Source organism: Aplidium turbinatum, chromosome 13, assembly GCF_918807975.1.
Source record: "Aplidium turbinatum chromosome 13, kaAplTurb1.1, whole genome shotgun sequence".
NCBI lineage: Eukaryota > Metazoa > Chordata > Ascidiacea > Aplousobranchia > Polyclinidae > Aplidium > Aplidium turbinatum.
This window is the reverse complement of record NC_137484.1, coordinates 23,490,507-23,505,580: the sequence shown is the minus strand read 5'-3', so window position 1 is coordinate 23,505,580 and position 15,074 is coordinate 23,490,507. Positions and strand designations below refer to the sequence as shown.

General features: G+C 38.4%; 1 protein-coding gene across 1 annotated transcript in view; it reads left to right on the top strand.

Annotated features, from left to right (window-relative positions):
* The first annotated feature begins 3,875 nt into the window (after nucleotides 1-3,875).
* LOC145781799 (uncharacterized) overlaps nucleotides 3,876-15,074 on the top strand; it is a 36,370-nt gene continuing 25,171 nt past the window's right edge. The window contains exons 1-2 of the mRNA XM_082593469.1: nucleotides 3,876-4,132; nucleotides 11,404-11,646. Of these exons, the coding sequence (XP_082449595.1) occupies nucleotides 3,910-4,132; nucleotides 11,404-11,646 (466 nt within the window). The 5' untranslated portion in view covers nucleotides 3,876-3,909. The remainder of the gene's footprint in view (nucleotides 4,133-11,403; nucleotides 11,647-15,074) is intronic.

The window sequence follows — 15,074 nt, the reverse complement described above, 5'->3', positions numbered from 1 at the left end:
GTCATTGATCTAGTTTTTAACATTGTATGGCTTCGTGGTTTTTTAAGTGATGAGTTTATATTTCACGAGGTCATAGACAAAGCTAATTACATAGGCTACACTGTTTTCTTCTATGTGATGAAATTGTTTGGCTTTGCAGGTAGTCATGCAGGTAGGGACAGTGGAATACCGGGACGACTCACTTTACTGATTTTTGTTGTGAAATGGACAGCTGGAGGGTAACTACAAAGTTCAAAAAATAGCAGAACTGCACAACGTTTTTTTTGCTTTTGCGTAAATTCATTCTCATCAAATGAATTGCAATATTTGGTTAAAATTTTATGTGCTAGAAAATCTGCACAACCTTGCTGCGGCAGTGTGAGCCTACCTAAGGTTACCGCTGTTGCGTGAAGTCAACCGCTGCATTACCATGACTTGAATACCTATTAAATAAACATGATATCACATATTTCCTACATTTACTTTGACGATACACTCTTTGTACACACGTGAGCACTGAGCAGGTCATATGAACTGCACCTGAGTAGGGATGGGCAATATAGAATTTCGAATAGTTGCAATCCGAATATCTAATTATTCGAATTGAAATGACATTTCGAATCGAATTTTCCAAACCGAAATTAAAATATCCACTTTAAAGACTACCAAATTTTTTTATCAATTTTTTGCCGATCCATTAAATTCGGCTCAGCGATAGCTAGTCGCTCTAGCGAAAACGGCTAGCCAGCTTTCTTTGCCAGTGCGGTTTGTAGACGTTGGAAGATCGTTGTGCTGTGGATTTGCATCTATTTTCATCGTACAAATGGAACACAATTCAACTCTGGGTGAGGCTACCGCTACACCTAGTGTCGGAAGTTCCGCAACAATGCAGCAATCCAATGAAATCTGTGATCTATTGAGCTCCGGTGTTGAAGCGACGAATACTTCAGCATCAAGTAACGACGACAACGAACAGCTTTGAGTTGCCGAAGAAAACCGATCCTACCTGGCAAAAGTGCCATACAGCGATGCAATTGAATGGTGGAACAAAAATCAAGAAAAGTTCTCGCGGTTGTTTGATCTTGCGAGGAAGTATTTAGCCACTTCTGCATCCTCAGAAAGATCCTTCTCGAATGCTGGATTAACAGCATCAAAACTGCGATTGCGGCTCACTGGAGAGCATTTAGAAGCTTTAAACATTCTTCACTGCCACAAAGACTTGCTCTCATAGACAGTTACTGTTGTTTTTCGTTTAGTTGCCATTTTCCATTATGTGTCTTCAATAAAACCAGAATAAAAGCAAAGCTTTTTGACATTTTCTGAAATTAAAATAATTATTCTAGAATAGGTATTCGAAATTCGAAATTCGTAAAATTATTCTAGAATAATTCTAGAATAGCTTATTCTTCTATTTTGCCCATCCCTACACCTGAGTATGCAACATATGGTAGCAGACCTCAAAGCTGTAGTTGCATCAAATTTTCTCATAACATTATGACCCTCCAGTTGTCCACCTTACTTTTGAGTGAGCAATCCCCTACTTCTACCATCTCTACATGCAGGGCGCATAATGACAAAAATCACTTCGTCTGCCAGATGTTTTTACATTTCCAACCCAATTGCTACTGATAAGTACCGTACTAAGTAGCCCAATTTGAACTGATAAAACAGCCCAAAATATGACAAATTTGCTCAAAATACAGTGAAATTAAAAAAATTTGCTGAAAAGTGAACATGCAATAAAACCGAACAAAAGAAAACGCAACTGCCAAAATTTTTCGCAAATGCTAAAATTTTCCCATGATTTTAAAACAAAACTAGCTCAATTCTGCAGGAAAACCAAGGAACTGGCAACTGTGTTGTTTACTGAATGCTGAATGCCTTACCTAATGTGTGTATAATAAATACGATAGTTTTTATAAAGGAAGTGGCTACATTTACTGCGCCGTAAATACAGCCGTTCCATGCCTTTTTTTTAATCTTTATGTCGCTTTTACTGCGCATGCACTGTTGCTGGAAAAAAGTCCATATATAACTTCTAAATTCAATTGTTTTTTCCAAGTGAATCAGTGGCACGTGCGGTCTTTGTCTGGCTCGTACTTCCAAGGATATGAGTTTGATTCCACCAAAAGGTAATTTTTTTTTTAAAACCCAATCTAACCTAAAGTGACTCAATCGTTAGGCTGCACATTTTTGTGGTCGTTTGGTTTGTTTTTAGTTCTGACTATCACAACGAAAAAACAGTATATGACAAACATAGCAGAGGTCTAGAAAAAGGTAGAAGCGACAAAACGCGGAGGTTATAGCGTGCATGATATCAAAGCAGGACAATCAGTTTAAAATATGGTTTGGCCGTAACACCAAAATTTTTATGAATTTAGAATTTTTTTTACTTAGTTTAATTGTTAAAGAAAAAAACTCACAAGTATATTTTTTCTCTTTGTTTTAAATTTATAAAAATTTTATTAAGGTGTTACGACCGTGCCATATTTCAAACTGATTGTCCTGCTTTGGTATCATGCACGCTATAACCTCCGCGTTTTGTTGCTTCTACCTTTTTCTAGACCTCTGCTATGTTTGTCATATACTGTTTTTTTGTTGTGATAGTCAGAACTAAAAACAAACTAAACTGAACGGCCACCAAAATACATAGCCTAACGATTGAGTCACTTAGTTAGACTTTAGTTTGAAAGAAAAAATCACCTCCTGGTGGTATGGAACTCATATCCTTGGAAGTACGAGCCCGACAAAGACCGCACACGCCACTGATTCAGTTGGCAAAAGCAGTTGAATTTAGAAGTTATATATATGTGGACTTTTTTCATTTGTTCTTTTGTCTTTTGCTTTGAAAGAGAAGGTGAAAGAAGAAAAAAATTTGCAGCATGCGCAGTAAAAGCAACGTAAAGATTAAAAAAAAGGCATGGAACGGCTGTATTTATGGCGCCGTAAGTGTAGCTACTTCCTTTTATAAAATACCGGTAGACAACACAAAGTTTGGATTTATTGCTAGAAAGCTTTATATACAAATTGCAAATTTAAAACCTTTACCCTAGTTTATGTTTGCATTTATTTATGATTGTGTAGTGATGCCTAAACAAGCTCGGATAGTTTAGAGAAGATTTGACGAAAGTAATAAGCGGAATGGCCCGTTTCTGTGAGTCCGATTCGGTGAGTCCGATCCCTTAACGGGGGATTTTTTCAATTTTTTTTTAAATTATTGGGTACCGTACCCTAATTATCATTGCCGTTATAGGGTTAGGGGTTAGGGTTAGAGGTTAGGAACTCACCGAATCAGACTCACCGAATCAGACTCACCGAATCGGACTCACCGAATCGGACTCACCAAATAGTAGCAGACCCAGTAATGAGCAGGGCAAGTGGGTTAAATATGTATTTCATAAAGTTGAATATTGTGTTTTAGTAAATATTTTTCAGTGACCATGTTCTAGCAAAACAATGATTGGTTTGATGGTAAATAGGACATCAATATTTATGAACATCAAAATATCAAGGTCATTATGCATAACATGATAAACTTGCTATTTTTTACAAGCTTTAAGGTTTGAAGTTCACTGATTGAATATTTATTCTCGGATTAAGAAACCTTCTTGGAGAGCTTGATCCCCCGTTAAGGGATCGGACTCACCGAAACGGGCCATTCCGAAAAAACAATATATTTTTGTGTGAAAAGCATTGCCTTACCTGTTAAGCTGATATAATTTGCAGACTTTACTAGGAATAGCACCGAAATGACCGAACGCCACAGTGCTCTGCACATAAATAGCCTGACGTCACAGTGAGCGCTCCTATTTGACCGGGGCCTAACTGTGTGCACCTAAAAGACGTGCTCCCTAATTTAGCTTTTCAACTAAACAAACATAACGTTTTTCAGCTCCTTAGCCTACATACGTTTTTAGTTGAAATTAAAAAATGCCGCATGCATTGATTTTATTCTGTTGTTTATTTTTTGCACAAGCTATTGAATATCGGACATTTGAAGGCGTTGAATATTCCTTTTTGACCACAGCTATTACATATGACCATTATGACGCAGTAAAGGTTTGCATTTCTCTGGGTGGTTCATTATTGATCCCAAAGACCAAAAAAGTTCAAAAATTTCTAGTTGAGTATTTCAAAACTATAGTGCTCCCCGGTAAGTTCAATGTATTTGATGTTTTCGTTAATCATATTCAGGTCAGGTATTCAGGGTTATTCAGGTCTATTTAGTCCGATACACGACAACTGGGCGAGACAAACTGGGCGATACCCACTTGGGCGACGGACCAAGTGGGCGACGAGCCAAGTAGGCGACGGCCAAAGTGGACACTGGACAACTGTAGTGAAAGTTTAGCCGTTCGGAAAGGTGGTGACATATATAATTTATCTAGTTGCTTTGCGGCGTCACGGTTTATTGTGACGCTTAAGAGAAACCCCTCAGAAAAGAGACAAACGAATGGCCAATGAGTGGTTGAAGTCATTGAAGCTTGTCAGTCGTTATAAAGTCATATTTTCTGTTTTAGATCATAAGATATGACTTTTGATTTTTACTTTAAAATACAATGATTGATTTGTGGAAGGGAGGCAATGAGAGTTCTCACGCTCAGTTTCACGAAGCATTGGAAGCAATATTTTCATTATTTTTTGTAATCTAGTAATAGCGCTTGCTGTTTCATGTTAATTTGCATTGTGACTTCATCTTGACACATTATTTTGCAACACACAATCCAGTCCCAGAATATTATAAACATTTGCTGTAGGTCACAAGGTCAGCCAGTGCTGAGATCTTAGCCAGTGGCGTAGCCAGAAAAAAATTGGGGCCAAATATTTGATGAATTGAAGATAACGACAAAGTGTTTGATTTAAGACATCGTCACCTTATGTGCAGTGGCGTATCCTGGTGGGTTAGGCAAGGAAAGCAATAAAGGCGGGGGGGTTAGAGCGTGCCAAAGGCACGCGTATTCTAGGGGAGTCCGGGGGCATGCTCCGCCGGAAAATTTTTGCAAAATTACTCTCAAATATTGGATTAAGTATAGCGCTTTCTGGAAACACTTTCAGGGTAATATTTGTATGAAATTTATTAGCAGATAAACAGCTATTAACTTATCAAAGGTAGCTGTTGCACACAAACGGGCAAAAACTGCGGCTAAAATTAGAGAACACAAAAAGCTTAGGCTACTAACTTACACAAAAACTACACAAAAACCCAACAGAGCAAGCGATTCTGAAATTGCTTCCACAGATTAGTTAAAAAAAGCGTAAATCGCGTAAACTTTGCGCAATTTACGATTTGCAAAATTTATTGGTGTCTTTCTGTGTGTCTAAAACAAGTCCTGGGGGGTGTTAATAGCCAGATGACTTGGAAAACGATATAAATTTATACAAATTATATTATATTTTCCACAAAGGGTTCAACTTCGGAATCCAAACTTAGAAAATTTGGGGGGGCATGGCCCCTTTCGCCCCCCCTGGCTACGCCTATGATCTTAACTACTAAGTAGCTGGTTTGGTAGGTACATGCATTAGACATTTGACTTTTGTAGTGATTTTCAAGCAAAACAGAAGTTTTTTGTTAGTTGTTTGAGTGTGTTATTGTTCAAAATACATGTAAAAACTTACATACGAATCATTAACTACGGAGATTAGCATAAATTTGATGCTCTAAAAATAAAGTCATATATTTCAAAAAATAAAGTCATATTTTTCAGTTTTTAGGTCATAAAAAATGGCCCTAGTAGGATGACTGTCAGTCACAAACTCACAATGTGTTCTGTAAACTGCCGATGCGCCTAAGCAGCGTCTAGACTAGAGCATTCGAATTAAAAAATATCAGTTGACTTTTAGTGCCCACGTTAAGATTATAACTTATGCCTTTTGAGAAGTCCCACATAGGTGAGTTGACAGTCTGTGGTGGATCCTATCCATTAAAGTTTTTATTAGTACTTTCACACACAACATTGTAAACGTAAGTTAATAGCAAGTCTCTGTGAGACATTGGATTTTCCGCGCACATACGATTTATAGCGTCTAGAACACTAATTGTCTGCACGTGCTACTTTGGTGGCTGTAGCGTTTTCATCAGCATCGATGGTGACCGGAAGTTTTCGCAACATACTCCATCGATAATGATGTTTGAAATTCTTGATACCTTGGTCTAAAGCGGTGGTTTTCAACCTTTTTGTTGGAACGGAACCCAAATGAAGCATTCCAAAAGCTCGAGGAACCCCTGTTCAATAATTTAATTGCCTTATGCAAAAAACATCGTTTGATTAATGAAATTAAATTAAAATACTCATGTTCAGATTTATTTATGTACCACAATAAAAATACAAACTGTAAAAAATTACATTTATTCTAAAAAAAAAATTCAATGAGAAGCTTCAGCCTGGTGTTTCTTGCACAAGTCTTTAATATTAGGTCGTGTGCCTGACACACACGAAGTTCATCTTCCACAGACAGCAATTGTGCTTGCCTCTTGTGTAATCCAAACTCACACAAGTAGGAGGTTGAAAACAGCATAAGTGGCAGCGCTTTCTGAGCAATTAATAATAATAAAATAGACTCTCGGATTTGAATGTAAACTTGCGGAACCCGTAAACTTACTGGCGGAACCTTAGGGTGCCGCGGAACCCTGGTTGAAAACCACCTGGTTTAAAGGCTGGACAGAAGAAGTTGTGTTTGCTGGAAATAAAACACAACTTCTACTTGCTTAAGGTGAGTTTTGTCGATGTTGTTGTTACGATGGTTGTTCAAGAGCTTTTCCCGTGCCTTCCATATCCGTGAAATTTGCGCCGGTGCCACATCAAATTTTGCTTTTTTTGCATCAAAAATTACTCTTTCAGCTAAAGCCAGATCTTTTCGTTTTACAGATTTTCTTGACATGTTGACTTAACAAAGTAGATCACCCAATCATTTTTCAAAAGTTGTTTAGATTTATCATTGCAATATTTTACATAGATTCAACGTGTGCAATACAACGTATAGCACATAAGATTATGGTCTGGGATTAGACACTTGTCTTTGTTTTGGTCGCATGCGTCTGTCCCACCTTTGCTTCATTTTGCCCATTGCGGACAATCATTCGATTGGTGACCTATATATAGGTAGGCCACGACGTTCTGGAGAAGCGTGCTCACAAATTGAAATGACCTGAATACTTGGTATAAAACATGCAAGGCAAGTTGTAGTTGTCATTACAATCTAAATTTTAAAGCGTCTTTCGAGTTTCGAACGATACTCAGCTACTTTAACAAACAAGTCAGAACGAAACTTCGGTACGAAATATGGCAGAAAGTTCCGACTCCGAGCTACTATTGAGTCTGTGACGCTCGAGAGCTATTTTTCTCTGACGTAACGACAGGGTTGTCGGTATTTTACCCGACCCAAAAAAACCCGGGTGGGTTTTTTTTTAAAAACCTTTTTTTTAAAAAACCTTTTTTTTTAATTTTTAAATAAACAACTAAATAAACAACTCAATCGTGAAGAACTCTATTTGTGATCAAGCGTTACTTCGTGAAGTTCAGTCGATAAACAAGACAGTAGAGAAGACGACTTCATGTCCCGGTCATTCCTCGCCAGTTATGCCCAGGAATGTCGCTGCCTCTGTGACGGCTGTATATGAGCGTGCGTGTTGTTGACCACAGCGTCCGCTACAAGTCAGAGAAAACAGAAACAAGTTTAGGTGTATTTTGAACAATAACACACTCAAACAACTAACAAAAAACTTCTGTTTTGCTTGAAAATTACTACAAAAACTCAAACGTCTAAGGCATGTACCTACCAAACCAGCTACTTAGTAGTTAAGATCTCAGCACTGGCTGACCTTGTGACCTACAGCAAATGTTTATAATATTCAGAGACTGGATTGTGTGTTGCAAAATAATGTGTCAAGATGAAGTCACAATGCAAATTAACATCAAACAGCAAGCGCTATTACTAGACTACAAAAAATAATGAAAATGTTGCTTCTAATGCTTCGTGAAACTGAGCGTGAGAACTCTCATTGCCTCCTTTCCACAAATTATCAAACTTAAATGTCTACAGGAGCTGTTTGAACTGCATTAACGAAATTACTAGGGTTCAATCATTGTGTTTTAAAGTAAAAATCAAAAGTCATATTTTATGATCTAAAACAGAAAATATGACTTTATAACGACTGACAAGCTTCGCTGACTTCAACCACTCTTTGGCCATTCGTTTGTCTCTTTTCTCAGGGGTTTCTCTTAAGCTTCACGATAAACAGTGACGCCACAAAGCAACTAGATAAATTATATATGTCACCACCGTTCCGAACGGCTAAACTTTCTCTACCGTCGCCCACTTTGGCCGTCGTCCACTTGGCTCCTCGTCCACTTGGTTCGTCGCCCACTTGATCCGTCGTCCACATTGCTCGTCGCCCACTTGGTCTCGCCCAGTTGGCGTGTACCGTATTTAGTCATGCTGGAAGCATTCCACATCTATCATTAATTCTATAATAATAGATCCAATCCATAATCGTAGTTTTTTTCGCAAAAATGTTTATTGTAGCCTACATTGTGGTTTGGATATTTTGAATACCAACCCCAAATACTCCAAATAGATCCAAATCTTCAACTATTCAAACAAATTGAATGTATTGAATCTTCAAGTGTTTAACAATTTGATTAAAATTATTATTGGATTATAGTTTTATGTGGGTATTGGCCTGTCTTGTGTGTTGAAAATATTGTGGTGTTTAGTAGATTAGCTTTAACGAAGATTTAATAGTTTGCTGCTTATGATAGCATTCCAATAACTGTGGTTTGTAGATATCTAGCAGCAATTCATTAGCATGAGCAGAATGATGGCTTTAGCTGAAACTCTCTGTTTCGTCATATGCTAAAAATCACCACCACTTGCAAGAAAATGCAAAAATCACACTACAGATGCAAAAATTGTCACAATGCCATTAAAATAACTGGCCCGCATACCCTTGAAATTTCTCTCATGAACCCCTGACATAGAGCGTGATCCATGCTTGTGAATCAGATACCGTGCTAATCAGGGATATCTAAAGAAGGGGATACGAAGGCTTTTATTACGTCTGACAATAGAAGGGCTTTTGTTTATCGTAAATAATCTGTGTTTATCGTAAAATGACAATGGTATCGATAGTAGTTTAATAAATCTTGTTATGATAACTTGCATTGCGCTATTAGCATCAGGCCTGGATGTTCACAGCATGCTCATGGTTGCTTGTTAATTCAACTACCCATATACTTGCTTTACATCTAGCCTACTGCAAAGGCTTTGTTAAAAAAAAACAGCTTACTGGTAACTTTTCAACTGTCTTTGTAAACAAGTATTCTTTAAATATGTTTACGTAACATTTGCTAACTGTCTTCTGTAGCTCATTGTACCAGCTGCACTACAAAAGTTTCTACGAATTTAAAAAGAACCACACGTTTAAAGCACTACAAACTACCGCCCTGGTAGTGTCATGAGAATAAGGCAATCGCTACGAGCCTTCATATCCTCTTCTCTAGATATCCCTGGTGCTAATTCCGGCACAGCCCCCATGTTCTGAATGCATACCAGAAAGGTTTCAGCAGTAAAACCTAAAAGGTTTTTTCAAATACTTTTTCAAATACACTCATCTAAATATCTTGAAAGCAACAATCATGAAATAGTTTCCTGATACGAATGAATACTTGGAAATTCGTAAAAAAAAAATTTGAAAACAACAAAAAGAGTTTTTGTCTTAGTTGGTATTTAAGCCCAATGCTAAGCAAGACTTCAAAGAACTGGAACTCGAAATTACGCACGACGCAGGTCTACAATTTCAAATCAACTTTCTGGTGCATAAACAAAAACGTTGTTTTTAGAGTAAATTTGGGTCGCTGAACCGGAAAAGAAGTTTTCGCTGCAGCTATCACACTTTAACCCTTTAATTAATGAACAGTAGCACACTAATTATGTTCCACTGGTTACACCTGTTCAAAATAAATACTTTTAATTTTTTAGCCTCTCGCAATTCCCATGATTAATTTTAACCATAAGAAATCTGAAAATGACAATTATTTTGCTCTCAGATGATGGGATACCTTACCTCAAGAGCCCTAAACATTTCTTGTTTATTTTTTTGCCAAAATCTCCCATTTTTACGTGTTGCCATTAATTCTGGTGGTGGAACTCTATATTCAACAAAAACACTTTCACTTAATGCCCTTCTGTGATAGCTCAGCAGTGCAAAATCAATTTCTGGATGTTTTTTATGATTATGAAAAGTGTGGAGGAAATTAAGGGGCAGCACTTATCGCCACCAGTGATAAAAGGCATCTTGCTTATTTTAGGCGACTTATATAGCCTACATATTTTGAAATTTCTGACCGGGTCTAGTGACTCTAGTCTAGCAGAAAAAAGACCTGAGATTTATTTCAGTTTGTTAGACTAAACCCATTGAAAACTTTCAAAATATGTGTGCCTGAAATAAACAAGATGCTCTTTCATCTCTAGTAGGGATTGGTGCTTCCCCTTGATTCCTTCCACACTTTCCAAAATCATAGTAGGCTAAACTTTTTTTTAAACAATTTAGTAAACGCAATTTTGAGTATCTCACTAAACGTGATCAATAAATTTACCAAAACAAGACTCCTTTTAGTGTTACACTTGTTCAAAATTGGAGGCGGGCGTAAAGCATGTAGGCTAATCATTGCTAAAGGGAGATGTGTCAGGAAAAAGGTTAAGAACCACTGAGTTAGACCATATTTTTGTTGTTTGCGGCTATTTTATTTTTCTCTAATATTTCTTAAGTTACACAATGTAAAATTGTTTTTCTTTTAAAGGCGTGATAAGAGTTATGTCATGGCTTACTTTATAGGCCTACTTAATATTAAGTAAGCCATGGGCTATTATGCATAGCCGAAAACGTTTGCTATTTCGTGTTGTTGCCCAGTTATGTCTGTTTATGGTTAATAAATGCAACCTCTCTACCCAAATTTAGTATTTTATGTTACTTGCGTTAGAATCTTGTAGCGCTTTAGAGCAAAGTACAATTTCATTATTAAATTTCGAACTGCAGAAGTAAGGACAATAAAATCAGCAAGAAATTTGTTGGCGAACAGTAATTTTAATTGGGTCAGGTGTTTCAATAACAGAAAGATTTTATCATCATCACAATTAAATCTTAACATCAAGTGCAACAAACATAAAGCCTGAAGTGTTTGCAGCCTAGTTATGAAAGCTAACCGATAATGTAAGCCTAATGATAATGAATGTAGTAACGAAAAAGTGATCTGACACGTTCAACTTGACTCAACGTGAGTTAGGGCGTGATAAACACTTAATCGGGTCAACAAGATGACAAGAAAACAACACTTGCAGGTTAAGATGTAATAATAAATAAGGTGTTGACTCTTGCATTGGTATTGTTGCTTGATGGTTTATTTAACATTATCTTATTGTATTTAGATCCCCCATATAGCTTCGTGTGTGGACTGTTTGTTATCGACTATGATGCGACATTAGTGAGAATGGAAGACGGTTCCTATATGCTCCCCAAGAATTATAACTGGGCTCCAACTCATCCTCATCGTGATAAACCATACGTACTACTTGGGAGTTCTTTGGTCAGAGATGATCAACTGCTGTTCCGAACAACTGATTTCAGTGATGACAATAGCGTTGCACATATTGCGTGCGAAAAGCCTGCACGTAAGTGGACGTGATGATGTATTTGATATGCAAAGCAGAAAAGAAATAGTATGGTCTTATCAGGCCTCCAAGCTTTTTTATTTTCCAGGTGATAAGGCCTACCAGGGCTTTTCCTCCACCCTCCCGGTCGAATTCTTCCACCCGGTAGTCAAAATAAAAAAACACTCTGTAAAAATTTGCGTTTTTAAAAATACGTTAATTATTTTCGCGTTTTTGAATTCACTTGGTTGAAAACAACGCAAACAATGCACTGAAATATTTGCAGTTGTATTTAATTTAAATAACAAGCTTCCCGAGAATAGAAGGCTTAATAATCATTGAGCCAGACAAAAACTATGTTTGCGTTGACAGTACCAATTCTACTATTGGACTGTGGTAGCCTATCACACAGATTGTTGGGTGTACCCTCTCTTGCCTACCACGGAATGGCCCGTTTCGGTGAGTCCGATTCGGTGAGTCCGATCCCTTAACGGGAGATTTTTTCAATTTTTTTTTTAAATTATCGGGTACCGTAGCCTAATTATCATTGCTGTTTTAGGGTTAGGGGTTTGGGGTTAGAGTTAGAGGTTAGGAACTCACCGAATCAGACTCACCGAATCGGACTCACCGAATAGTAGCAGACCCTGCCTACCAAATGGATGAGTTGCCCGTTAGCTCAGTGGTTGAGCACCAGACTCAAGATCCAGCAGCGCTGTTTCGATTATTATCGGAATGTGCGCTTGAGGCAACACATTTAAGGACTGTGCTTCAGTTAAGAGCACCTAGTGATGGAATTGTTGTATTGTTGCATTGAAGCGTGAGACTGCAAATATGCTACTTCTACTGGTACTGGAATGGAGGTTTAGAAACGACAGTCGACTATTGTAGATTCCCACGAAGTGTGTTAAACCTTAAAAGGCTTTATACAAAATTAAGTTGTAATGCGTACCACACTTCAAGTACTGTACGCAAAACTTTCTTACGATAACCGGCTCCTGTAAACAAGCTGCGCTTCGAACAGATGGCACAGATTGATCGCTTGTCATACATACAGAGCGATTTTGCCGAAATCAATACTCCCTTCTTTAACAGATTAATCATATTTGATCACTGCTGTGGCCTCACATATGAACTTCCTCCATTTTAGCTCTGTTTTTTGTTTTTGCTAGTGCTTCTAGCATACCGTACCTTTTATTCCGATAATTTGCTTATTGTCAAAATATTTCATTTTTGTCGTCCTTTTGTTCGTTTGCCTTGCGTCATCCCAATTGACATTAAATTTTCCGAGTTGCTTCTTGCTATATTATTGTAACTGTCTCCGCCGCCAGTGTAGCCAAATCGTTTGGCATCCGCTGGCTTCGATCAGTCTTTCAACAAGGTTGATAGGATCTCCATTCTGTTTTGTCCTTTGCGATGTTTTGCAATCGATGGAGATGTGGTGTGCTGAGCAAGGATCCCAGGCCAGCTTTTCTGATGTCAGATCTCAGCAGTTGTAATAAATTGGTACGGTGACGTCCGGTTCGGCCTTGGTACTTTTTGCTGCCAATTATTGCAAATTCAAGGGCTTTCTGAGGAGGTGAGTCCTGGTGAAGTCTCAGAATGTGTCCAAACATGTTCCATCTCATGGTGGAGATCTTGCAAGACAATGGTTCACTGTTGCATATTTTGTAGAGATTTTTGTTCGAGATAAGACTGTTTGGCCAAGTATGACCAGTTATGACACGTAAATGTCTTCGATGACAGGCATCCAATCTTTCAAGACTTGCTTTGGTAACAGACCAGCTATTACAGTTGTAGATCATAATTGGGATGCAGTACGCGTTGTACAATCTTAGTCGCAACTGTAATGGGATTCTCGATCTCTTGCTCCATAGTTTCCAGTGTGATCTGAAAGCGACATTGCCTAAATTGCAGCGGGATTTGACATCGGCAGTGCTGCACAATAATGATCCCAAAAGTTTGTGTGTACGCCATTTTTCGTTTCCTCGAATCGGTAGGCTATCAGTATCAGTTTCATTTGTGTCTGCAAGAAATATGTGGGTGAATTCAGTTTTAGTCTCATTCATGAAAAGATTGCAGTTTTTCAGGTTCTTTGTAGCAATAGATTGTAGCATATCAAGTGGCTGTCTTTCCTCATCCAGAAACTCAACATCGTCTGCATACTCCATTTCCAAAGGCATGCATGTGTCAGATATAGGGGGGTTTGGTCTGGAGGACTGCTCTCGCACTGAGCTCAATGCTGCAGATAGGTAGCAGGTGAAGAGTATTGGGGAGAGGCTGTCTCCTTGAGGGGAACCGATGGTAGTCTCAAAGTTTGCGGACATTTCGTTGTTAATGCGCACATACAGTTTCGTGCCAGCTAGCAGGGCGCGGGTTAGTCGCAGTTCATCTTCATCACAGCCAGCTTGGTCTAAAATTTGAAGGATTTTTTTGCGTTTGATGGTGTCAAAGGCTTTGGACATATCTATTCCCATTTTGTGGAAGTCCCATTTTCTAGCCATTACCACTGAAACGAGCATACGTTGTGCCCAGACAATGTCAGCACAGCTTCTGCCACGTTTGAAACCGCTTTGGAAGGGTCCAGTGAAGCTGTCAATTTTGTCTCTAATCCGATGCAAAATGATGATGGAGAGGATTTTTCTGATGCTATTGAGGAGCACAATGGGTCGAAGATTAGCTGGTGGTCCTTTTGGTTTCTTGGGTTTTGGTATAGCAATTAGTATGCCTTCGCCGATGGTGTCTACTGGTTTGTGTTGTTTGAAAGATTCATTAATAGTCTGTGATATTAAACCGGAGGTTATGTCTTTGGAGAATTTGAAGAGTTCGTTGTTGACGTTATCAGGGCCAGCAGCACGACGGTTTTTCAAAGAAGAAATTGCTGCAGACACTTCCTCAGTGGTTATTGGTGTTTGCAAGGGTCTTGCTTCTCCGGTGAATGGTTGTATTGGTTCATCATCTGAATCTGTAAATTGTTGCTGAAACCATTTTCTTACAATCTCTACTTTGCTTTTGTCTGAGAGCACAAAACTGCCATTGACATCTTGAATCATGATGGGGGTAGGAGGCTTTCTCGCTTTAAGTAGTTTTGCTGCTTGGAACATTTTACTGCTGTCTTCAGATGCGGATATTTCTTCTGCCAAAGAGTTGGCTTTTTCTATTGCAACCTCCTTTAATCTTTTGGATATCCTGTGTAGGATGTTTGTACGTTTCTTTCGGAGGTTAGAGCGTTCCATGTTGTTTGTGCTTTGATAAATTTGTAGCCTTAAGGCTTTTTGTTGTTTGGACAGATCTGCTACTTGTTGATCAAACGTATGTTGTGGTGGGTTGCTTCTTGTGATGCCGGCAACTTTTATGGCTGAAACTTTCATGCAGTCAAGTAGATGGTTTATAGTTGTGTTTGGATCATCGTTGCGGTCTAATTCGCTCAACATATTCTTCAGAATTTTCCT